At 42.0% G+C, this 25,009-nt stretch overlaps 1 protein-coding gene across 1 annotated transcript; it reads right to left on the reverse strand.

The window, feature by feature from the left end:
- Positions 1-705: 705 nt before the first annotated feature.
- LOC109896095 (tetraspanin-15) lies at positions 706-24,271 on the reverse strand. The gene is made up of 8 exons (XM_020490334.2): positions 23,519-24,271; positions 13,017-13,202; positions 12,650-12,724; positions 12,236-12,331; positions 10,864-10,980; positions 9,898-9,948; positions 9,118-9,234; positions 706-2,426 (listed from the first exon to the last, which is right to left on the reverse strand). The coding sequence occupies exons 1-8, from the start codon at positions 23,603-23,605 to the stop codon at positions 2,061-2,063; spliced, it is 1,095 nt and encodes a 364-aa protein (XP_020345923.2). The 5' UTR covers positions 23,606-24,271; the 3' UTR covers positions 706-2,060.
- Between the last annotated feature and the right edge of the window lie 738 nt (positions 24,272-25,009).

A 25,009-nucleotide genomic window follows, 5' to 3' on the forward strand; every position in this document is an offset into this window, starting at 1 on the left:
TCTAGCTCCAACAGTGCAGTAATACCTAACAAATACACAAATACATATACATATGTACATATGTATATATATATATATATATATATATATATATATATATATATATACTCATTCAAGGGTTTTCTTTATTTTTACTATTTTCTACATTGTAGAATAATAGTGAAGACATCAAAACTATGAAATAACACATATGGAATCATGTAGTAACCAAAAAAGTGTCAAACAAATCAAAATAAATTGAGAGATTCTTCAAAGTAGCCACCCTTTGCCTTGATGACAGCTATGTACATAGGGCAGCAGTCTCTTAGCTGAGTACAGAGTAATGACTGATAATTAAAGCCAACAGATCTAGGATAGGCATTGGCAGTTACCCATTTCAGAAATGCATCTGTGAAATTACATTTCCCTTTTAAGTGAATGAAAAGTGCATAGGCTTCATATGAACTCTAAGCACATAGCAGCACATGCTACTGGTGGTGGTACTATCAATCTCTGGCCTGCTTCCAAGCATCTGCTGCAATTTGCACTGTGTGCCAACCCAGTGTGCATCCCAAATGCCACCCTATTTCCTTTATAGTCCACTACCTTTGATCAGAGCCCATAGGGTTATAGTGCCATTTTGGGCACAACCATACTTTTCATGGGAGATGGTTGCATGCATCACATGTTTACAGGCAGAATACAGATGACATTACAGCAAAGAAATCAAGTTCAAAACGGCTTTATTAACAATGACAGTAGTGTTTATACAAGACCAGAGCTAAGATGAATCTAAAATAAATCAGATATGAAAAAAGATCCTAGCTAAACATGGATTGATATAATTTGGACTCATGGGTGGACAGGCCATCTGGCTATTCGGGCAAATGCCAGATGGGCTGGTCCATTTTTAGCCCAGTGGGCCTGTGTAACTTTTTTATTTTTACGCAAAATGATAATTATCTGGGTAACAATGGGGACCTCAAGGGGGGGTGGGGAATGGGCTGGTGTGGGGGCATACAACTAAAAAAATGGGCAGGTGTGTTAGAAATGCCAGGGCCGATTTCTGGTCCCAGTCCACCCCTGTTTAGACTGGATTTGTTTTATCCCTTATAATGTATTATAAAAGTATAATAAATATGGAGGAAATTGTTTGAGAAGAGACTGAAAACCCCTGATGAGACCCTAAAAGAGCTGTAAACAGTTTGTTTTTTAAACTTCATTAAAATACAAAACACACATGCTTCCCACGTTGTTCCTGAATAGGCAGTTCATAGCATACATACCGGTACAAATGGAATCAAAGAGTTCATACTAAAAAAAGAAACATTAGGCTACACATCCTTCACAGACACGCAACGCAAGACAAGACTGACTATTCCTATTCCTCTGCTCTGACTAGAATGATCATCTCAAACTGATCATTTCATAAAGTCTGTATAGTAAATATACATGACGTAAATCTTCTTCTGACTACTGGGCTATATTTGAATACAGCCTGAGGTATGCTTTAACTTCAGCATTTGAGACGAAGCTCAAAATCAAAAACCCCCAAAAATAGCTGGAACAAAATTATAGGAAATATTTAAATAATGCAGAGACGGCAGCTCCATTTGAAAGTTACATTTTAAAAACGACACACTTAAAGGGGGGCCTAAAAGCCACTGCAGCATCTTGTTCTTTTAAAGATTTGGATTTCAAAATAACAAATATATAAAAACAGGAAAACGACTGCGCCAATAATGCCTTGCCAAAGTGCCATACCTCTGGTCACTTTCCAGACCAACTACATGCATCGCATCAACCAATTGTTGTGTGCCACATCATCGACTGAGCAGTCGGGAATCAGATTGCTATATCATATGGTGCGGTTAGCTGATACGTTAAACACCTATCCAGGAATTGAGATCTGGCATGCATCAGCAATGTAGTCAACTAGGAACGTGATCATTATAACCTGTAATCCTGTCAGTTAATGACCATTGATTGGTCTGACCACCAAATAGAACCCCAGGTCTAACCTGTCCTTCAACAAACACAGTGACCAAAACAACAACAAAACATCTGAGAAAATTCACAAATCAATATTCCCTTCTTTTCTGCTTATTCTGCTTACGCCCAATGTCTACCTCATCCAGTCTAAGCCCAGATAGCTGGAGGTCTTGGAGGGATTGGGCCAGGGGCTTATGGACTTGGACGGGCAGGGGCCGCTGGACCCGGATGGGGATGGGCTTTAGGTCAGGGTCAGACAAGATGGGGTCTAAGGCTGGCAGAGGGAGGTAGCCTCCGTCTCTGGGCAGACACAGGCAGCATCCAGCACCAGCCAGGTCCAGCTCGCTGTACTCGAAGCCAGCCCTCTTGAGGATCTTGAAGTCCACCATGTCCATGGACTCACTCATCTCCACCAGAAGGTTCCAGAACATACAGCTCAGCATGATGCCCATCAGCTGCAGAGACACACAGGGAACAGAGCAGAAAGGCCAGTAGCATTTAGACTCTGACACTGGGACTAGTACACCACACAGCCCATCAGCTGGAGAGAGGGAACATAGAAGACCAGAGAGACCAGTTAGAGTTAGACTCTGATACCCTATTCACTTTATATTCCACTACTTTTGACCAGGGCCCATATGGACAGGTACCCACAGCCAGGGGGAAATATTACAGCTGTAGATACAAGGACCATGTAACTATGTACTTAAATATATTGCACTGTCATGTGTGTGTTTAATGTGCTTGTATGTACCTGACACTACAAAAGTTGCAGAGGCACACAAATATCCAACTTTTGAATTAATTAATATCTTACTTTGGTCCCAAGGTGAGCTATGCCTGGGCAAGCCAACTTGAGCGTGCTGTTGTCCATTCCCCAGTGCTTTAAAAATGGACTAGTTCACCTGAGCTGGCCTGATAAGAACCCCCAGTTTCCTTTTCCATTTGAGAAAGTTTTCTGCAGCCAGTCTGTGGTCTACTGAACCCTGGTGTACTGGACTGTCTGTCTGCTACTGAACCGGACTGTCTGTCTGCTTCTGGACTGTCTGCTTCTGGACTGAACAATCTGCTACTGGACTGTCTGTCTGTCTGTCTGCTACTGGACTGTCTGTCTGTCTGTCTGCTACTGGACTGTTTGTCTGCTACTGGACTTGACTGTTTGTCTGCTACTGGACTGGAATGTCTGTCTGCTACTGGGCTGGACTGTCTGTCTGCTAGTGGACTGGACTGTCTGTCTGCTAGTGGACTGGACTGTCTGTCTGCTACTGAACTGTCTGTCTGCTACTGAACTGTTTGTCTGATACTGGACTGCCTGTCTGTCTACTACTCGACTGGACTGTCTGTCTGCTACTGGACTCATGACATAATAGTGCAGCGGCTGCAGACTCAGTATGTGGTGTTATTACACGTCTCCAGGGGGGCTCGCATAGAAGTCTGGCTGCAAAACTTTCACAGCACAGGAGAGGAGTGAGGCCGGGGTAGGAAATGGAATAGAGAGAATGGATGAAAGAGAAAGAGTAGAGGAAGAGAGAATGGGGGGACAAAATAAATTAGAGACAGACAGACAACAGATAATCAAGGTAGATGGATTATTTTAAATATGTTATTGGACAATAAACAGATATGGCTTTTTAACCTATACGGTCCAAATAATGATGATCCAAGCTTCTTTGAAGATATATAAACTAATTTATCAACTCTACAAGCAACACTAGACTATTATTATGGTGGGGGATTTTAATATGGTTTTAAATACTTTCTTATGTCATTATCTCTGGCACCAAAAGTTTAAAAAGTGTTGATAGGGGACAGAATGCTGTCGGATCATCACATAATTGGCATAAATATATTACTCTTTCAGAAATTCCACGTGGGAGAGGATATTGGAAATTTAATCAAACCCTACTGGATGATAACTTGTTTTTAACTAGGACAGAATAATTTATAACTGACTTTTCCCGACATAACATACAGATCCTTACTGTATGGGACACTTTTAAATGTGTCTTTAGAGGCCATGCAATTCAGTACTCATCTATAAAACAAAAGCAATTTAGATCAAAAGAGTCCAAATTAACAAAGGAAATTGAAGGACTAACAGTAAAGTTAGATAGCAATAAAAACTGTACCATAGTGGCACAGAATATGAGAGGAAAAAGAAATGGAGGAACCTATTCAAGAAAGATCCAGTGTAATAAATTATAAAAATTAAGCGAATTGGTTGGAATATGGGAAAAATGCACCAAATTCCTTTTCAATCTTCAACATAGAAATGCATACCACTTTTTTGATATACTCAGAGGACCAGTATTAGTATGTTTTAACCACTCCTATATAAACTGTAGATTATGGGACACACAACAAGTTCAGATTTCATTATTACTGAAAGGATCCAAATGGTATATATAAAGATCCAGTCCACAAAAACAATTGGAGGCCTCTTACACTTCAGGGTTGTGAGGCAAAACTTCTAGCTAAATGCTTGGTGCATATAATTAAAAAGGTATTGTCGTATTATTCATCCTACTCAGACAGGTTGTTTTACATGGACGATACATTGGAGGTAATATAAGACAAATACTGGAAACAATTGGATAGTATGAAATATCGGGGAAACCAGGCCTGGTTTTCATAGCTGATTTTGAAAAGGCTTTTGATAAAGTACGACTGGTGTTAATATATACAGTGGGGAGAACAAGTATTTGATACACTGCCGATTTTGCAGGTTTTCCAACTTACAAAGCATGTAGAGGTCTGTAATTATTATCATAGGTACACTTCAACTGTGAGAGACAGAATCTAAAACAAAAATCCAGAAAATCACATTGTATTCTTTTTAAGTAACTAATTAGCATTTTATTGCATGACATAAGTATTTGATACATCAGAAAAGCAGAACTTAATATTTGGTACAGAAACCTTTGTTTGCAATTACAGAGATTATACGTTTCCTGTAGTTCTTGACCAGGTTTGCACACACTGCAGCAGGGATTTTGGCCCACTCCTCCATACAGACCTTCTCCAGATCCTTCATGTTTCGGGGCTGTCACTGAGCAATACGGACTTTCAGCTCCCTCCAAAGATGCTCTATTGGGTTTAGGTCTCCCAGCCTTGTGCAGGTCGACAATTTTATCCCTGATGTCCTTACACAGCTCCCTGGTCTTGGCCATTGTGGAGAGGTTGGAGTCTGTTTGATTGAGTGTGTGGACAGGTGTCTTTTATACAGGTAACGAGTTCAAACAGGTGCAGTTAATACAGGTAATGAGTGGAGAACAGGAGGGAAAAACTAACAGGTCTGTGAGAGCCGGAATTCTTACTGGTTGGTAGGTGATCAAATACTTATGTCATGCAATATAATGCAAATTAATTACTTAAAAATCATACAATGTGATTTTCTGGATTTTTGTTTTAGATTCCGTCTCTCACAATTGAAGTGTACCTATGATAAAAATGACAGACCTCTACATGCTTTGTAAGTAGGAAAACATGCCAAATCGGCAGTGTATCAAATACTTGTTCTCCCCACTGTAAATGCCTAGAATATTTCAATTTTGGAGAATCTCTTATAAAATAGGTTAAAGTTACGTATAGTAACCCTAGATATAAAATAGTAAATAATGGCTACATCTCAGAAAGTTTTAAACTGTCAAGAGGAGTAAAACAAGGTTGTCCACTATCGGCATATCTATTTATTATTGCCATTGAAATGTTAGCTGTTAAAATGAGATCCAACAATAATATTAAGGGATTAGAAATCCGTGGCTTAAAAACAAAGGTGTCATTGTACGTTGATGATTCATGTTTTCTTTTAAAACCACAATGATAATCTCTCCACGGCCTCATAGAGGATCTAGATACTTCTGCTATCCTCTCGGGATTAAAACCAAATTATGATAAACTTTTACATTATCGTGTAGTTTACCAATAAAATGGTCTGATGTGGACATACTCGGTATACTTAGCCTGAAAGAAAGAAATGATCTCACTCCAAAAACTTTTAATAGAAAGTGAGCAAAAATAGACAAGATCTTGCTACCATGGAAAGGAAAATACCTGTCTATTTGTGGAAAAATCACCCTGATTAACTCTTTAGTCATTTCACAGTTTACCTATTTGCTTATGGTTTTGCCTACACCTAGTGACCTGCTTTTTAAATTATATGAACAAAAAATATTCAATTTAAGTTGGATTGGAATGGCAAACCAGACAAAATTAAAAGGGCCTATTTATATAACAAATATGATTTTGGAGGGCAGAAATGATTAAATATTAAAGCATTAGACCTCTCACTAAAGACATCAGTCATACAAAAGTTATACTTAAATCCAAAATGGTAAATTAGTAAGACTGTCTCACCCCATGTTCAAGAATGGCCTTTTCCCCTTTATTCAGATTACAACTGCTCACTTTCGTTATTTGAAAATGAAATCAACTCCAAAATATAATTATTTTCTAAACAAGCCTTAGAAAGTTGGTTGCAATTTCAGTTTAATCCACCTGAAAAGACAGAACAAATAATACAACAAATATTGTGGTATAACTCAAATATACTACCGTAATAAATTTAAAAAAATGTATTTTTTGATATAATTTTAAAAAAAGGTCTAATTTTTGTAAATGATATCATAAATAAGACTGGTGGAGTTACATCACAGATGCAGCTAACACAGACATGGAAAAGTCTGTTCTACCCAAAATTACAACCAACTAATTATATCATTATCACAAAAATGGCCTACCATCTATAAGCTGTTAGTGTCTTAACGACTGTTCCACGGGTGCATGCTAATTCATTGTTTATGGTTCATTGAACAAGCATGGGAAACAGTGTTTAAACCTTTTACAATGAAGATCTGTGAAGTTATTTGGACTTTAATTATATTTGAAAGACAGGGTCCTGAAAAAGGGACGTTTCTTTTTTTGCTGAGTTTATGTATGTACAGTTGAAGTCGGAAGTTTACATACACCTTAGCCAAATACATTTAAACTCCGTTTTTGACAATTCCCGAAACTTAATCCTAGGAAAAATTCCCTGTCTTAGATCAGTCAGGATCAACACTTTATTTAAGAATGTGAAATGTCAGAACAATAGTAAAGAGAATGATTTATTTCAGCTTTTATCTTTTACATCACATTCCCAGTGGGCCCGAAGTTTACATACACTCAATTAGTATGTGGTAGCATTTCCTTTAAATTGTTTGACTGGGTCAAACGTTTCGGGTAGCCTTCCACAAGCTTCCCACAATAAGTTGGGTGAATTTTGGCCCATTCCTCCTGACAGAGCTGGTATAACTGAGTCAGGTTTGTAGGCCTCATTGCTCGCACATGCTTTTTCAGTTCTGCCCACACATTTTCTATAGGATTGAGGTCAGGGCTTTGAGATGGCCATTCCAATACCTTGACTTTGTTGTCCTTAAGCCATTTTGCCACAACTTTGGAAATATGCTTGGGGTCATTGTCCATTTGGAAGACCCATTTGCAACCAAGCTTTAACTTCATGACTGATGTCTTGAGATGTTACTTCAATATATCCACCTAATTTTCCCATCTATTTTGTGAAGTGCACCAGTCCCTCCTGCAGCGAAGCACTCCCACAACATGATGCTGCCACCCCCGTGCTTCATGGGTGGGATGGTGTTCTTCGGCTTGTAAGCCTCCGCCTTTGTCCTCCAAACCTAATGATGGTCATTATGGCCAAACAGTTATATTTTTGTTTCATCAGACCAGAGGACATTTCTCCAAAAATTACGGTTATTGTTCCCATGTGCAGTTGCAACCGTAGTCTGGCTTTTTTATGGTGGTTTTGGAGCAGTGGCTTCTTCCTTGCTGAGCGGCCTTTCAGGTTATGTCAATATAGGACTCGATTTACTGTGGATATATATACTTTTGTACCTGTTTCCTTCAGCATCTTCAAAAGGTCCTTTGCTGTTGTTCTGGGATTGATTTGCACTTTTCGCACCAAATACGTTCATCTCTAGGAGACAGAACAAGTCTCCTTCCTGAGCAGTATGACGACTGCGTGGTCCCATGGTGTTTATACTTGCCTACTGTTGATGAACGTGGTACCTTCAGGCATTTGGAAATTGCTCCCAAGGATGAAACAGACTTGTGGAGGTCTACAATTTATTTTCTGACATCTTGATGCCCAATTTGTCAAGCAAAGAGGCACTAAGTTTGAAGGTAGGCCTAGACAGACATCCACAGGTACACCTCTAATTGACTCAAATTATGTCAATTAGCCTAACAGAATCTTCTAAAGCCATGACATCATTTTCTTGAATTTTCTAAGCTGTTTAATGACACAGTCAACTTAGTGCATGTAAACTTCTGACCCACTGGAATTGTGATACAGTGAATTATAAGTGAAATAATCTGTCTGTAAACAATTGTTGGAAAAATTACTTGTGTCATGCACAAAGTCCTAACCGACTTGCCAAAAGTATAGTTTATTAACAAGAAATTTGTGGAGTGGCTGAAAAACAAGTTTTAATGACTCCAACCTAAGTGTGTGTTAACTTCTGACTTCAACTGTATCTGGATATATATATATATTCCCCAAAATGTTGAAATGATGCAGACAATTACATTGATAGAAGCAAGAATCTATCCGCAATATTAAAGCTGATCCACCCCCTTAAAAACAACGACAGACAGACACAGACAGACAGACAGACAGACAGACAGACAGACAGACAGACAAAAGCTGTAAACTAGACAAAAACACAAACCAAGTGAATGGATAATAATAGTAAACTACAAACCCTGATCCATTACAACTGACTTTATAACACAATAAAATCATCCAGCTGCTTCTTGGTTATGAAAGCACTACAGAGGCATTAAGTGGAAGCTGGCTAAGATACATGTAGGATGGACCCTAGTCAAGGATAGTACACTATATACGGTATAGGGTGCCATTTAGAACATGTCCATGGTTGAGATCTGGGTGAACGGAAGACAAAATACGAATGAAGTGGTGGACAGACAGAGACAGACTGGCTAGGAGGCTGTGAGAAACCTCTCAGGGATGAGGCGACTGGGTGACTAGACACACACACACACACCTGGGTCAGGTAAGTTGGTTGTCTGATTGGAGGCAGTTGTGCAAGTGTGTGTGTTGGGTGTTTGTCTGTGTCTGTGACTGACCTGTGGCAGCCCTATAGCACAGCAGAGTCCAATAGTTGCTCCCACGTTGTCTCCCATCCACAGGTTGACAGCATGGATACAGCCCCGCACATGGATCACCTCATCCAGGAGCTCACGCTGACAGAGAAAGAGAGAAGACAGGTAGAATGAAAGAGAGAGAGAGACTACAGTACATGAGATGCATTTGACTGATTGTAGTTATGTTTTAAATATATGTCATCAAGGCAAAAGAAAGACAGTAATTTCACAGATGATGAGGCACTACAATGCTAACATGAACAATAGAAAACAGTGGATTTTCTTCGTTTTTATCTACTACGACAAACTAATATTGTGCCTTAAACTAATAAACTATTCCCCACAGTACCAAAGAAAATATGGAGGTGAGAACATCTCAAGGACAGAAAACAGAGACAGCTGAATCAATATCACAACAACACCAGCCACTACCAGCTGGCACAATATATCGTGACTCAGTTAGTCTGCCTTATTTTCAGCATGCTGCAGCTAGAGAAAATAAAATGTTTTGGGGTCATGAAAGTAAATGATCCTGCAGCTGCTCTTTTCCCTTTTGTAGTCTCTGAATGCGTCCCGATGCAGGCCCTGGTCAAAAGTAGTGTACTATGTAGGGAAAAAGGTGCCATTTGGGACGTAACTTATGTCTTTGTGCAGAATGACAAACTCCACAGACTAATGAAGGCCAGAAAGTGAGCAGAACACAGGGGGGGGGGGGTTCACAGCCTATTAGGAGTGGAATATAGCAACTTATTTTACCCGTACCTGTTGGCTGAGAGTCTTGTAACCACAAAGAGTGTTGACAACCTCTCCCACCTGGGAAAAATGAGACAGGAAAAGATGAAGATCATGAAGAAGAGGATTCATGTATTGTCCATTCTTCTGTGCAAAGATAAGAAGAAGAAAAAACTACAAACATTTCCTAAGTCAGATATGCTTGTAGTGGCCCAGTTAAAAATACATCTACGCACGTTGGACACACACACATCCCCTAATCTGTGTTTATAGCTGTTTGGCGCTTTGGAGTTGCCCTGCGTGGGCACAGACCAGACAGAGGAAGAGAGGAAGAGAGGAAGAGAGAGAGAGAGAGACAAAGAGATGGAGAGGAAGAGAGAAGGAGAGGAATAGATGGAGAGAGCGAGACAGAGAGGGAGAGGAAGAGAGAGAGAGATAAAGTGAGAGAAATAGAGGGCAGAAAGAGATAAGCCAGAGCGTGAGTTAGACAGGGGGAGAGAGAATGAATCATGAGCTCAGTAAATTAATTTGATTAGCTCCCACTCTCTCCACTGATGCTGAGGTCTCGGGTCTCTTCCTGTGCCTGAGTGGCTTTACACATTTCACTGTAACCAATTCAGCCAGCGCTAATTACCTAGTAATGAACCATGAGGCCAGGGGAAGTACTGGCAGGTGGAGAGAGGCTTTACTGAGAGCAAAACATGGATCCCTCCAGTCACTGCATTCACACAGCCAGCCAATTCCGATCTTTTTCTGTTCCCTTGTTGCCATACAGTTCTGTGCGTGGGGAGCCTAGATGAGCACCAAATGAGATCCACAGAAACATGTCTCCCCCAGAGATGTGAGAGACTGATAGGCTGATAGGGAGGGCAGGTATAATATTGGATAAGGTTCATGTGTTATCGGATCCTAACTTTCAGAGCTCCTTTCATTCATTCACACACAGTCTAGATGAGAGGTGAAAAGTGAGGAGTCGAGAACAGTTTTAACATTCACCTTGTGGGGGACACAGCATGTATAAGGGACGCCACAGGCCAGTGGCCCGGTGCCATTGCAGAAATGGTATTGATTGACACCCCAGTCCTTGTAGTCGTCCCCACCACAACAAGAGAACTAGAGAGAGAGAGAGAGAGAGGTTTAATAAAAAATCAGTTAAGTCTATTGTTTTTTACTAGATCAATCACACTCTCTCCATGTCAGTTAGGGCTGCAAAACTACAGGTAATTTACCGAAGTTACCAGAATCTTCATTACTTTTGGCAATTAAAGACGCACTATGCAGAAATCGCTTTGCCATTTGCTGGATGCAAACATTTTACAAAACAAGCCATGCATAGTGTAGAGAATCATTGTAACATCTAAACCGCTGTGAAATATCTTTTCCATAACCAAAAATATTGTATTTTCAGCTGTTTGAAACTGGTGTACAAAACTGAAAGTAAAAGACAGCAAAAAATAAACTTAAGAGCAGGAGGCATAGAAATTGAGCACATAGAACAGATCTACCGCTTCTTGGACTTTTCTATGTGAATTTGGTCAGGTCGCCCAAAGTTACATATTGCAGCTTTAATAGAAAATCTATGGCAATCTATCGTAACGTTGGTAATTTATATTTAAATAACTTTTTTTTAAAGTATTCATATACAGTGCCTTCAGAAATTGATTAAATACATTTTATTTTCTCACCCATCTACACACAATACCGCATCATGACAAAGTGAAAACATGTTTTTAGAATGTAGTCAAATGTATTAAAAATGGAACACATAACTAACAGAACTTATTTTTCACATGTGATAAGGCCAGAGAGAGGCCAGAGATAATTACAGACACCTGTGATAATGTGATGTGACCCAAAAGGGCCACTAGATGTCTTGTGATAGGTTACATATAATCCTTGAAAATCCTGGTAGTTTACTGGTAAACATATACATCTTACAGTAATATACCTTCTCTTTGCAACCCTACCCACTGGGCACAGATGTCAATTCAACGTCTATTCCAAGTTGGTTTAACATAATTTCATTAAAATGACGTGGAAACAATGTTGATTCAACCAGTGTGTGCCCAGTGGGTAATGTGTGGGTGTGTACCCAGTGGGGCAGCAGGTAGCCTAGTGGTTAGAGCGTCTAGCCAGTAACCGAAACGTTGCCAGATCGAAATCCCGATCTGAAAAGGTAAAAATCTGTCGTTCTGCCACTGAACAAGGCAGTTAACCCACTGTTCCTAGGCTGTCATTGTACATCAGAATTTGTTCTTAACTGACTTGCCTGGTTAAATAAAAAACAGTCAGTGGCCTCTTCATTCAGTACACACCACTATTTCCTGTCTGTTGCTTCTGATAATGAAAAGGGAATCAGTCCTCTTACCTTCTGTTGCACAAAGTCCAGGATGTTTTTGAAGTCCAGATCATCGTAATAGTGTTTAATTCCCTCTCGTATACTGCTCTGGAACAGGGCTGATGTCTACAGGGAGAGAGAGAAAGAGGAGAGAGGAGGGATGATAAGCCATGAAATTCCTCATCCATCACATTGAATGCTTCTTTGATGTGATCTTATCGTGACTGGAGGCGATGCCAGAGGCGACACTGGTGAACATGTGTTACAGCTGTGTGTGTGTGTGTGTGTGTGTGTGTGTGTGTGTGTGTGTGTGTGTGTGTGTGTGTGTGTGTGTGTGTGTGTGTGTGTGTGTGTGTGTGTGTGTGTGTGTGTGTGTGTGTGTGTGTGTGTGTGTGTGTGTGTGTGTGTGTGACAGAGAGAGAGAGAGAGAGAGAGAGAACTGACCTTTTTCTCAAAGATGAGCGCAACGATGAGAGCCACAGCCTGCAGGAACAGTAGCACACACAGGACACACAAAAACTGGAAGACAGATGGAGAGAGGGAGAGAATGCACTTAGCATGCCATGTACATATCAAGCCAGAGGGACCAGAGATTGCTGGGCTGAGATTGGCAACACCATCCTCAGGTTGACTGACATATTCCAGTCAGCAGAGTCCTCTTGTCCTGTCCCCTCCTCCTCCCACTCCATATACCTTGGGTCTCCTCAACCTAATCTCTCAACCCTCCTATTCTTTCCTTCATCCCTCCTCTTTTCCATCCTAACCTCCATCGCTCCTCATATCCCCCCCCCCCCCCCCCTCCCTCTCTCACCATGTGTAGCAGGGTCTTGTTGTCCCTGAGGGAGCCCACCATGCCCACCAGGGAGACGGTGAACATCACCAGGCCCAGCAGGATTAGCACCACAGCGGGGGCCAGGAACACCCCCTCCAGGGTACGGTTCTTCTGACGCTCCACCTCCGCATACACCCCCACGCACAACACACACAGGCCCAGGAGCTGGGGGAGGGAGAGAGAGAGGGAGAGGCAGGGAGGCAGGGAGAGGGGGAAGAAGAGAGGGTAGGGGTCGGGGTGAGATGGTCAGAGCTCTGCAGTGTGCATAGAAAGCCTAACCAAGCAACGTTCAAAGCTACCGTTTCCCTTGGATTGTGTTGTAAACTCAGAGCTGATGTCAAATAACATGGACTTCTTCAAAATAGCATGGATAAGTCCCAAATGGTACCCTAGTCCATATAGTGCACTTCTTTTGACCAAAGCCCTGGATGTCTTCCTCTCTAGTGGTAGCATCCTGATGATACGACCCATTTTCCTTGTTCCTTGTAGTTAATTAGGAAACACAAAGGGCTTTAGTTTAAAGTTGGCAAATGACGACAGGAGATGGTGGTTAGAGAACTAGGCCAAGGCTAGCTGCTGTGTTGTTGTGGCATCAGCCTTGTTAGCAACAAACAAACCCCACTTGACTACCTCCTGGTGTGCTATTTGAGAGCTTTCAAAACCATGGCAGGGTGGGTCTCATGTTGTCTGCATCCCAAATGGCACCCTTTTCCCTTTATAGTGAATTAAAGGGACTATAAAAGGCACTAGCCTATATCGGGAATAGGGTGCCATTTGGAATGCAGACTGACTCATAATGATAGTCCTTTCTTTCTGCAACAAACAATCTTAACCCCATAGGCCTACCTATTGATTCTCAATTAGGAAGAGAGGCAATCTGCACTAAGAGAGCAAGCCTCATCACTCTTTCCCTACTTTAGTCCATTCACGACTGCCAGCACCACCCCGCCCAACATCGGAAAAAGTCCCTACCCAGCGGGGTGCAAAAATCAAGTTGAATCAACGTGGAATACTGATTGGATTTGCAAAAAGTCATCAACGTAAGGGAATTTCAGATTTCTTTCACCCAACTTCACTCAAAGTAGGGTCAAATTGTAGGTTGATTTCACACTGAATTCACGTTAGTTGACAACTCAACATGTAAATCAAAACTAGACGTTAAAATGACGTCTGTGTCCAGTGGATATTTTCAAAAGATGTAGGCCTACTTTTAGTCTCTCACAGCAGTTAGCTAATTTATCATTCATTCTGTCATCCACTGTAGTGTAGCGTAAGAAGGAGGCTACACACACTGAGACTGAGAGACAAACCCATCATCTTACAAAATAACAAACTTCAGACTGATAAGAAGCAATGCAAATAGGCTACACAGTACACATACTCTCTCAAAGGATTAGTCGACTGACTCTCTCCTTCCCAAAGGAAACCTACACACAAAACTGTGTGAAATTACACAAAGCAGATTGAACAGACAAGGAGAAGAAATATCATTAATTAACAATGAGTGCTCCTGCATGGCTTTGGGCCAGGGGAGCTCTTGGGGGAACACAAGCCACGGCATTACATCTGAACACGGCAGAGGAGGCAGTGCTGAAAGGAAAAAGGATTAACGAAAGAAGTTAGAAAGAATGGAGAAAATAAAAATCGAAGCGGGGGAAGTTCCTGACATGTTGTACTTAGTTCATACTCAGCAGCAGTATGGCTGACGAAGGGAGAGAGAGACAGGCAGAGAGACAGAGCTACAGACAGAAAGGTGGGGTGAAAATTTAACATGAAATTGACTGCAATTTCCTGTGAGGTGAGAGGGAGAGTCATGGACTGTGAGAGAGGGTGAGAAAGCAGAGAGGGAGATGGCTGAGGAACGCTCAACTCCGTTCTCTTATATCGAGGCGGAGTTGAGTAGTGATAACTGGTCGCGTGATTTGCTAACAACAACATTGAGTCACCATCAGTCGTTACTTGTAAAAATGTAAATACTGAAAATGCTTACCGGTACCTATGTTTGACCTGTGCTACTGTGGTCCTTCCACATTAAAACATGTATTGAAGAAAACCACCAACTTTTCCCTCATTTGTGTTGCACAACTCAGCGTGAATGTGAATGTACAAATTGAATCCCAGCTCACATAGTACGTCAAGGCCGCTACGTCTCCAGCTGAGCAACACAAAGGAGCACGGATGTACAGGTCAATCATAGGTACAGGTAAGCGTTATCAGAATTGACATTTTTACAAGTATCAACTGATGGTGACTTAATGTTGTTGCTAGCAAATTGCGAGACCAGTTATTAATAGTCAACTCCGCACTGATATAAGAGAACGGAGCTGAGCTTTCCTGAGCTAAGAGGGAGAGAGAGAGGGATTCATTATACCCGCTGATTTGATTCCAGTATTCACAAAAAATGGTGGCGGAAAGAGAGAGTGATGGCGGGACAGGGTTACATTTAACTGATAAAGTAACTGGATGAGTAAAATAGACTCACCATCTAAATCTGCTGACTCATCCATTAGCTTAGGCTATGGTTTTGAAGTTCAAATTTGACAAATAGAAAAGAGGCGGCGAGCACTAGGATCTGTTCAATAGTCTGCTTTAAAGACTTTCTATTCTACCACCTTTCAGGCAGCACATCCACAACTAGAGGCCTAACTATAGGGGCACACAATGGAGCTAGCACTCAAAAGGTTGTCTATGGTGACTCATAGAGATGGGCGAATCAAATTCAATTGTATTTGTCACATACACAGTTTACAGCAGGTATAAAAGTTGCAGTGAAATGCTTGTGTGCTAGATCCCTCAACAATGCAGTTCATTAGTCAATATGTATCATAACAATAATACGTGTAAAATAAAAAAATAACAAGTATGAGTGTAGGTGCTTGTGTGTTTGTGTGTAAGGGTTAAATGTGTGGAGACTGGAGAGTGCAAATAATAATAATAATAATAATCTAAATTGCAGATAGTCTCTGAGGTCCAGATAGTCTCTGAGGACCAGATAGTCTCTGAGGTCCAGATAGTCTCTGAGGTCCAGATAGTCTCTGAGGTCCAGATAGTCTCTGAGGTCCAGATAGTCTCTGAGGTCCAGATAGTCTCTGAGGTCCAGATAGTCTCTGAGGTCCAGATAGTCTCTGAGGTCCAGATAGTCTCTGAGGTGCATGTCTGTGCAGGGAGAAAGCTAGTTCAGCATTCTGGTGGCCTGGTGGTAGAAACTGTCTCGGAACCTGATGCTCCGAAAAAGCTTGCCAGATGGTAACAGAGTGAAGAGTTTGTGGCTCGTGTGCCCTTGACAATCAGTCCTTGACAATCTTACTCAAACATCGCCTGGTGTACAGTGGCAAGAAAAAGTATGTGAACCTTTTGGAATTACCTGGATTTCTGCATAGATTTGTCATAAAATGTGATCTGATCGTCATCTGTCACAACAATAGACAAACACATTTTGCTTAAACTAATAACACACAAACAATTATACGTTTTCATGTCTTTATTGAACAGACTGTGTAAACATTCACAAGTACAGGGTGGGAACAGTGTGTGTACCCTTGGATTTAATAACTGGTTGACCCTCCTTTTTGCAGCAATAACCTCAACCAAACATTTTCTGCAGTTGCGGATCAGACCTTCACAACGGTCAGGAGGAATTTTGGACCATTCCTCTTTACAAAACTGTTTCAGGTCAGCAATATTCTTGGGATGTCTGGTGTGAACTGCTCTCTTGAGGTCATGCCACAGCATCTCATTTGGGTTGAGGTCAGGGCTATGACAGGGCCACTCCAGAAGGCGTATTTTCTTCTTTTGAAGCTATTCTGTTGTTGATTTACTTCTGTGTTTTGGGTCGTTGTCCTGTTGCATCAACCAACTTCTGTTGAGATTCAATTGGCGGACAGATAGCCTTACATTCTCCTGCAAAATGTCTTGATAAACTTGGGAATTCATTCCATCGATGATAGCAAGCTGTCCAGGCCCTGAGGAAGCAAAGCAGCCCCAAACCATGATGCTCCCTCCACCATACTTTACAGTGGGGATGAGGTTTTGATGTTGGTGTTCTGTGCCTTTTTTTCTCCATACATAGTGTTGTGTGTTCCTTCCAAACAACTCAACTGTAGTTTCATCTGTCCACAGAATATTTTGCCAGTAGCGCTGTGGAACATCAAGGTGCTCTTTTGCGAACGTCAGATGTGCAGCAATGTTTTTTTGGCTTCTTCCATTGTGTCCTCCCATGAACACCATTCTTGTTTAGTGTTTTACGTATTGTAGACTCGTCAACAGAGATGTTAGCATGTCCCAGAGATTTATGTAAGTCTTTAGCTGACATTCTAGGATTCTTCTTAACCTCATTGAGCATTCTGCACTGTGCTCTTGCAGTCATCTTTGCAGGATGGCCACTCCTAGGGAGAGTAGCAACAGTGCTGAACTTTCTCCATTTCTAGACAATTTGTCTTACCGTGGACTGATGAACATCAAGGCTTTTAGAGATACTTTTGTAACCATTTCCAGCTTTATACAAGTCAACAATTCTTCATCTTTTGAGATATCTTATCTTCAAGGCATGGTTCACATCAGGCAATGCTTCTTGTGAATAGCAAACTCAAATTGTGTGAGTGTTTTTTATAGGGCAGGGCAGCTCTAACCAACATCTCCTATCTCGTGTCATTGATTTGACTCCAGGTTAGCTGACTCCTGACTCCAATTAGCTTTTGGAGAAGTTATGTATTCAACAATTTGTGTGTTATTAGTTTAAGCACACTGTTTGTCTACTGTTGTGACTTAGACAAAGATCAGATCAAATTTTACTACCAATTTATGCTAAATCCAGGTAATTCCAAAGGGTTCACATACTTTTTCATGCCACTGTACATGTCCTGGAGGACAGGAAGCTCACCCCCAGTGATGTATTGGGCCGTCCACACCACCCTGTGTAGAGCGTTCCAGTAGAGGCGGTGACGCAGCCGGTCAATATGATTGTGCAGCTATAGCACTTCTTGAGGATCTGAAGGCCCATGTCAAATTTCTTCAGTCGCGGGAGATTGAAGAGACACTGTTACGCCTTCTTCACCACAGTGGTGGTGTGTATGGTCCATGTCAGGTCCTCTGTGATGTGCACAGAGCTTTTGATCCCCCGCTCCCCCTGTTTCCTATAGTCCACAATCAGCTCCTTAGTTTTGCTGACATTGAGGTTATCTTCCTGGCACCGCTCTGCCAGGGCTTGTCACCGTCGGCGATCAGGCCCACCATCGTCATGTCGTAGGCACTCATATACGTTCATAAAGACATCACTTAAACACTGAGTCACTAATCAAGGTTAGGTTGCATTTCGTTAAATAAATTATCGACCATACCGATCAATTTTATCCCAAGCATTTTTACTGATATCCTTCATGACGATATGTAGCCTATTCTAGAGAAATGTGACGTTTGAAATGAAATAGGTTTGCTAATATGGGTGATTGTTAATGGGACAATCGATGGCTACTACCATCAAACTGGTAGTAGTAGTTTACAGGATAATTAAAAAATAATTGTGGTAGACATTAATGGTAGATGATTATCATTCTACTTATCATATTAATTCATGCAATTTATCGCAACTTTTGTCCATATCGCACAGCTCTATACTGATGTATAAGCAAAGAAAATGAATTGAAAGCAAGCTAAAGTCACCAAGCCACCCATCCTTATCTCTTACTAACTTTCCCAGTTCCCTTCGTTCTCTCTTTCAGCTGTAGCATCCTCACTGCCTGGTGGTGGGATGACAGTAAAGACTGACATTGCAGCATCCTACTGGATTAATGCATAATCTTCACAGACCTTTCTAGGGAGTTGTTCCTAACCACTGTGCTTCTACACCTGCATTGCTTTTAGGCTGGGTTTCTGTACAGCACTATGAGATATCAGCTGATGTATGAAGGGCTATATAAATACATTTGATTTGACAAAGCAGAGCAGAGAGTACAGTTCATCCCTCTTAGGAGCAATGGGACAGGGGGCTCTCAATCTCAAGCCCTCACTCTCAGAGTAAAAGCCTCTCAACACAGAGCATGTCCAAATGGCAACCTATCCCCTATGTAGTGCACTACATTTGACCAGGGCCCATAAAGCACTGGTCAAAAGTAGTGCACTATGTAGGGTAAAGGGGACGCACAACAATATTACTGCACGCAACGCTTATCACCAAAGTACAGCTGGTAAAGCAAATGACAGTCTGTGACTTGTGCCACATGGTACCCAGAGATAGGTATATGGTGCTGTGTTGCGTGTGGGTGGGTTGGTTGCATGCCCTTCCTGAAAAGGCTGTGTCAGAAACCCCAAATCATGTGACACTGGTAGACAGTGACAGTCTGTGCAATGAGATGGTGTCATAATTGAAGATTAAACACTCAGCAAACTAGGCTATTCACTACAAAATGGCACTAGAAAGTTCATCCGTAGACCGAGCAGCATTTTAAGTTAAGCTTATTAACCCCAAAATACTTATTTGCTGTAAAATACATCCATGATGCAAATTCCCTTATTCTAAACAGACACACAATACTTTTAATACTCTGTAAACTGCATCACTAGCCTTAAAGCCTACAGCGCACACAATTAAAATGTGTAATGTAGGCTAGCCTGTCATGGACTTTAAGAGAATTAGACCTACCTGTGTAACCCACTACTGCCCTGAAAAGCTGTAATTACAAAGTTGTAAATACCCTACGTCTCAGAACACCTAGAAGAGGCATGTCAACACCAGGCTGCATTACATGTCTCAGAACACCTAGAAGAGGCATGTCAACACCAGGCTGCATTACATGTCTCAGAACACCTAGAAGAGGCTTCTCAACACCAGGCTGCATTACATGTCTCAGAACACCTAGAAGAGGCATGTCAACACCAGGCTGCATTACATGTCTCAGAACACCTAGACGAGACATGTCAACACCAGGCTGCATTACATGTCTCAGAACACCTAGAAGAGGCTTGTCAACACCAGGCTACATTACATGTCTCAGAACACCTAGAAGAGGCTTGTCAACACCGTGTCAACACCTAGACGAGACATGTCAACACCAGGCTGCATTACATGTCTCAGAACACCTAGAAGAGGCTTGTCAACACCAGGCTACATTACATGTCTCAGAACACCTAGAAGAGGCTTCTCAACACCAGGCTGCATTATATGTCTCAGAACACCTAGAAGAGGCTTGTCAACACCGTGTCAACACCTAGACGAGACATGTCAACACCAGGCTGCATTACATGTCTCAGAACACCTAGAAGAGGCTTGTCAACACCAGGCTACATTACATGTCTCAGAACACCTAGAAGAGGATTGTCAACACCGTGTCAACACCTAGACGAGACATGTCAACACCAGGCTGCATTACATGTCTCAGAACACCTAGAAGAGGCTTGTCAACACCAGGCTACATTACATGTCTCAGAACACCTAGAAGAGGCTTCTCAACACCAGGCTGCATTACATGTCTCAGAACACCTAGAAGAGGCTTGTCAACACCGTTTCAACACCTAGACGAGACATGTCAACACCAGGCTGCATTACATGTCTCAGAACACCTAGAAGAGGCTTGTCAACACCAGGCTACACTACATGTCTCAGAACACCTAGAAGAGGCTTGTCAACACCTAGACGAGACATGTCAACACCAGGCTGCATTACATGTCTCAGAACACCTAGAAGAGGCTTGTCAACACCAGGCTACATTACATGTCTCAGAACACCTAGAAGAGGCTTGTCAACACCAGGCGACATTACATGTCTCAGAACACCTAACCGAGGGATATCAACACCAGGCTGCATTACATGTGTCAGAACACCTAGAAGAGGCATGTCAACACCAGGCTGCATTACATGTCTCAGAACACCTAGAAGAGGCTTCTCAACACCAGGCTGCATTACATGTCTCAGAACACCTAGAAGAGGCCTGTCAACACCAGGCTGCATTACATGTCTCAGAACACCTAGAAGAGGCATGTCAACACCAGGCTGCATTACATGTCTCAGAACACCTAGACGAGACATGTCAACACCAGGCTGCATTACATGTCTCAGAACACCTAGAAGAGGCTTGTCAACACCAGGCTACATTACATGTCTCAGAACACCTAGAAGAGGCTTGTCAACACCGTGTCAACACCTAGACGAGACATGTCAACACCAGGCTGCATTACATGTCTCAGAACACCTAGAAGAGGCTTCTCAACACCAGGCTGCATTACATGTCTCAGAACACCTAGAAGAGGCTTGTCAACACCGTGTCAACACCTAGACGAGACATGTCAACACCAGGCTGCATTACATGTCTCAGAACACCTAGAAGAGGCTTGTCAACACCAGGCTACATTACATGTCTCAGAACACCTAGAAGAGGATTGTCAACACCGTGTCAACACCTAGACGAGACATGTCAACACCAGGCTGCATTACATGTCTCAGAACACCTAGAAGAGGCTTGTCAACACCAGGCTACATTACATGTCTCAGAACACCTAGAAGAGGCTTCTCAACACCAGGCTGCATTACATGTCTCAGAACACCTAGAAGAGGCTTGTCAACACCGTTTCAATACCTAGACGAGACATGTCAACACCAGGCTGCATTACATGTCTCAGAACACCTAGAAGAGGCTTGTCAACACCAGGCTACATTACATGTCTCAGAACACCTAGAAGAGGCTTGTCAACACCTAGACGAGACATGTCAACACCAGGCTGCATTACATGTCTCAGAACACCTAGAAGAGGCTTGTCAACACCAGGCGACATTACATGTCTCAGAACTCCTAACCGAGGGATATCAACACCAGGCTGCATTACATGTGTCAGAACACCTAGAAGAGGCATGTCAACACCAGGCTGCATTACATGTCTCAGAACACCTAGAAGAGGCTTCTCAACACCAGGCTGCATTACATGTCTCAGAACACCTAGAAGAGGCCTGTCAACACCAGGCTGCATTACATGTCTCAGAACACCTAGAAGAGGCATGTCAACACCAGGCTGCATTACATGTCTCAGAACACCTAGACGAGACATGTCAACACCAGGCTGCATTACATGTCTCAGAACACCTAGAAGAGGCTTGTCAACACCAGGCTACATTACATGTCTCAGAACACCTAGAAGAGGCTTGTCAACACCAGGCTACATTACATGTCTCAGAACACCTAACCAAGGCATGTCAACACCAGGCTGCATTACATGTCTCAGAACACCTAGAAGAGGCTTGTCAACAACACCAGGCTACATTACATGTCTCAGAACACCTAACCGAGGGATATCAACACCAGGCTGCATTACATGTCTCAGAACACCTAACCGAGGGATATCAACACCAGGCTGCATTACATGTCTCAGAACACCTAGAAGAGGCTTGTCAACACCAGGCTATTAAAACCAGGTACTGCAGTAACACCTCTTGCACTGAGATACAGTGTCTTAGACCACTGCGCCACTTGGGAGCCCCCATCAAAAGTAGCGCAGTAATATGTAGGCATAGCATAGATAACTACATTGAATGGCCCTGCCTGTCACAATATTGCAATATGTAGGCCCTAGGCTATGAAGTTAGACTGAAACAATAATATTTGTTAATGGAATACAGCTAGAAACATGTTTCCTGTCTAGCAAAAATAAAATATCCCACTTAACCCCTTTCACTGTATCACTCAGTTGTCCTACAACCTGCCCTGTACTACAACACAGAAAGGAAAGAGTGTAGCCTAGTGTAGTAAATTAACGACTGTATCAGACAAAGTGTACACACAGTAGTATTTCTTTGACATTATTTGTTCTTCTGGCAAGAAATTTGATGCCAGAGAGTTAGCTAGCGAACTAGGAAGATGCAGTACAGATAGCTATACTCTGCAAAGACAAAGCAGAGCAGAGCAAACGGTTCATCCCTCTTAGGAGCACTGGTGCAGGTTGCTCTCAATCTCAAGCCCTCGCTCTCAGAGTAAAGGGCTCTCAACACACAGTTATTGTCCCAATGGCACCCTATGCCCTATATATAGTGCACTACTTTTGACCAGGACCCAGATAGAGCTCTGGTCAAAAGTAGTGCACTATGTAGGGAATAGGGGACGCACTCCACCCCTTTCACTGTATCACTCAGTAGTCCCACGCCCTGCCCTATACCACAAAGCAGAAAGGAGAGTGTAGCCTAGTGAGGTAAATGAACAACTAACGTTATATCAGACAGAGTGTACACACAGTAATATTTTCTTGGTATTATTCGATCTTCTGGCAAGCAATTTGGCACTAGAGAGTTAGCTAGCGAGCTAGGAAGATACCGATAGCTATACTAGCTAGCTACTACACTGGCTAGCTAGCTAAACAAAGGTAGTGGTTTTCTGACAGCCAACAATGTGGTCCCCCCTAGCCCATTCAAATAGACGGCCATTTCCTGCTTGGGTTCTTGAGAGCTAGCTAGTGGTCACCAACCCTGTCCCTGAAACCAACAAGTCCATATTAACAACACTTACCGAGAAGAGCATTGAGTAGACATTTAAGGTGAATTTGATGAAATAATAGAAGCGGTTGCTGTTTCTCACTTCTTTGTATGAAGGCATACTGCTTGGAAGCTGAAGAAGCTTGGTAGCTGAAGAAGCTAGCTAGCTAGCCAAGACACTAAGGTTAGCTAGCTAGCTAGCTATGCTAGTAGAAGAATATCAACAACACTGCACTGATTAGCTATTTCAGCAAATTAGCTAGCTATATTATCGGATTTAATTTCCAAAACGTCTAAATTTTGCACGAGGACGTGAACGATTTAATTTATCTCAAATAGCTACTCCCGTTAAATTTTGTCTCACACACACACAAATCCCCCTCTATTCCCACAAACAATAACTTCCGTGCACGCTCTGATTTGGCCACATAATTTAAAGGGCCAGAGCGGTGAAATACATTGTACTAACGATGTAATTAACGTGTCATCTCACTCTATCTTTTAAAAATAATTATCGAAATACATAGCAATTTCGTTTTTTTGTTTTTGTTGCTATTTATAGCAATTATCCAACAGCACTCGATTATTACAGTATGATCACGTGCAACAGCCCAGATGGTAGACAAAGGAGCTTGCTTTCATCATCCAGACATGCATTGCTTGCTTTCCTTTGGAACGAACATCTTAAAGAAAATGGGTCACATCCAAGGTTCCCCTTAGCCGCTTAATAGGCTGTGTCACTACCCGAAAAATGTCACTGTTACTGGACAAAGAGCATTTAATCCCTGCTATTGCTCTATTGCATCAGCTCTTGTTGGTGTATTTTTGGCACACATGTATGTGATGTAGACACTGGATACTAGGCTATTACTAGGTCAGTAGTCTTTGTTGTAACTTACATTTTAGAAGCCGCAGGTAGGCCTACAGTGAACACATCTAAATAGCATGTGTGCGAATACCGGCTTGTGCCCTAACACAGCTCACATACATTCGGCACCATGGACAGCACCTCGAACCCGATTCAGCACCAGAGCCGCTAAACAGCGCAGCGCCCAGGCAACTCATTCCCCCTTTTCATGGACTTTAGAATTGAAGATTCAACGCATCTGTATGGTGGCGCTGCAGAAAGGCCTGCAGAAAGACTCTGCCATGCTTTTGCTATTTTTCCCATTCCTTTCTTCGCTGGACATTAGAATTGCAAACCTATAGGCAATATAATATTTCTTACAGGAAACAGAAGATACAGAACAGTATTTCAATAGCCTAAGACTACTGCTTTCAGACTCTTTTAACATTTAGGCTACATTTTATTGAATGAATACTGTATTAGCAAACTGACTCTAAGAATAGTGAGTCCAATTAATCAATCAATCAATCAAGACATGCCCATGAATTATTATCCACATAAAAATTCACATTTCCTGTTGCTTCAGGATTATTTTCCTGCTCTAGCCCCACACCTGTATTAGATTTTAAAGCCCTTGCAAGGTCTAATCAATAGCCTATGCCTTTGGATCTATGAGTA

This window comes from Oncorhynchus kisutch, linkage group LG8 (genome assembly GCF_002021735.2).
Source record: "Oncorhynchus kisutch isolate 150728-3 linkage group LG8, Okis_V2, whole genome shotgun sequence".
In the NCBI taxonomy this organism is placed as follows: Eukaryota; Metazoa; Chordata; class Actinopteri; order Salmoniformes; family Salmonidae; genus Oncorhynchus; species Oncorhynchus kisutch.

Coding starts and splice junctions, on each gene's coding strand:
- LOC109896095 (XM_020490334.2), bottom strand. CDS start 23,605: ATGCCTTCATACAAAGAAGTGAGAAACAGCAACCGCTTCTATTATTTC. Junction 12,725..13,016: donor ACAAGACCCTGCTACACATG/GTGAGAGAGGGA, acceptor TCTGTCTTCCAG/TTTTTGTGTGTCCTGTGTGT. Junction 9,949..10,863: donor CATGCTGTGTCCCCCACAAG/GTGAATGTTAAA, acceptor CATTTTTCCCAG/GTGGGAGAGGTTGTCAACAC.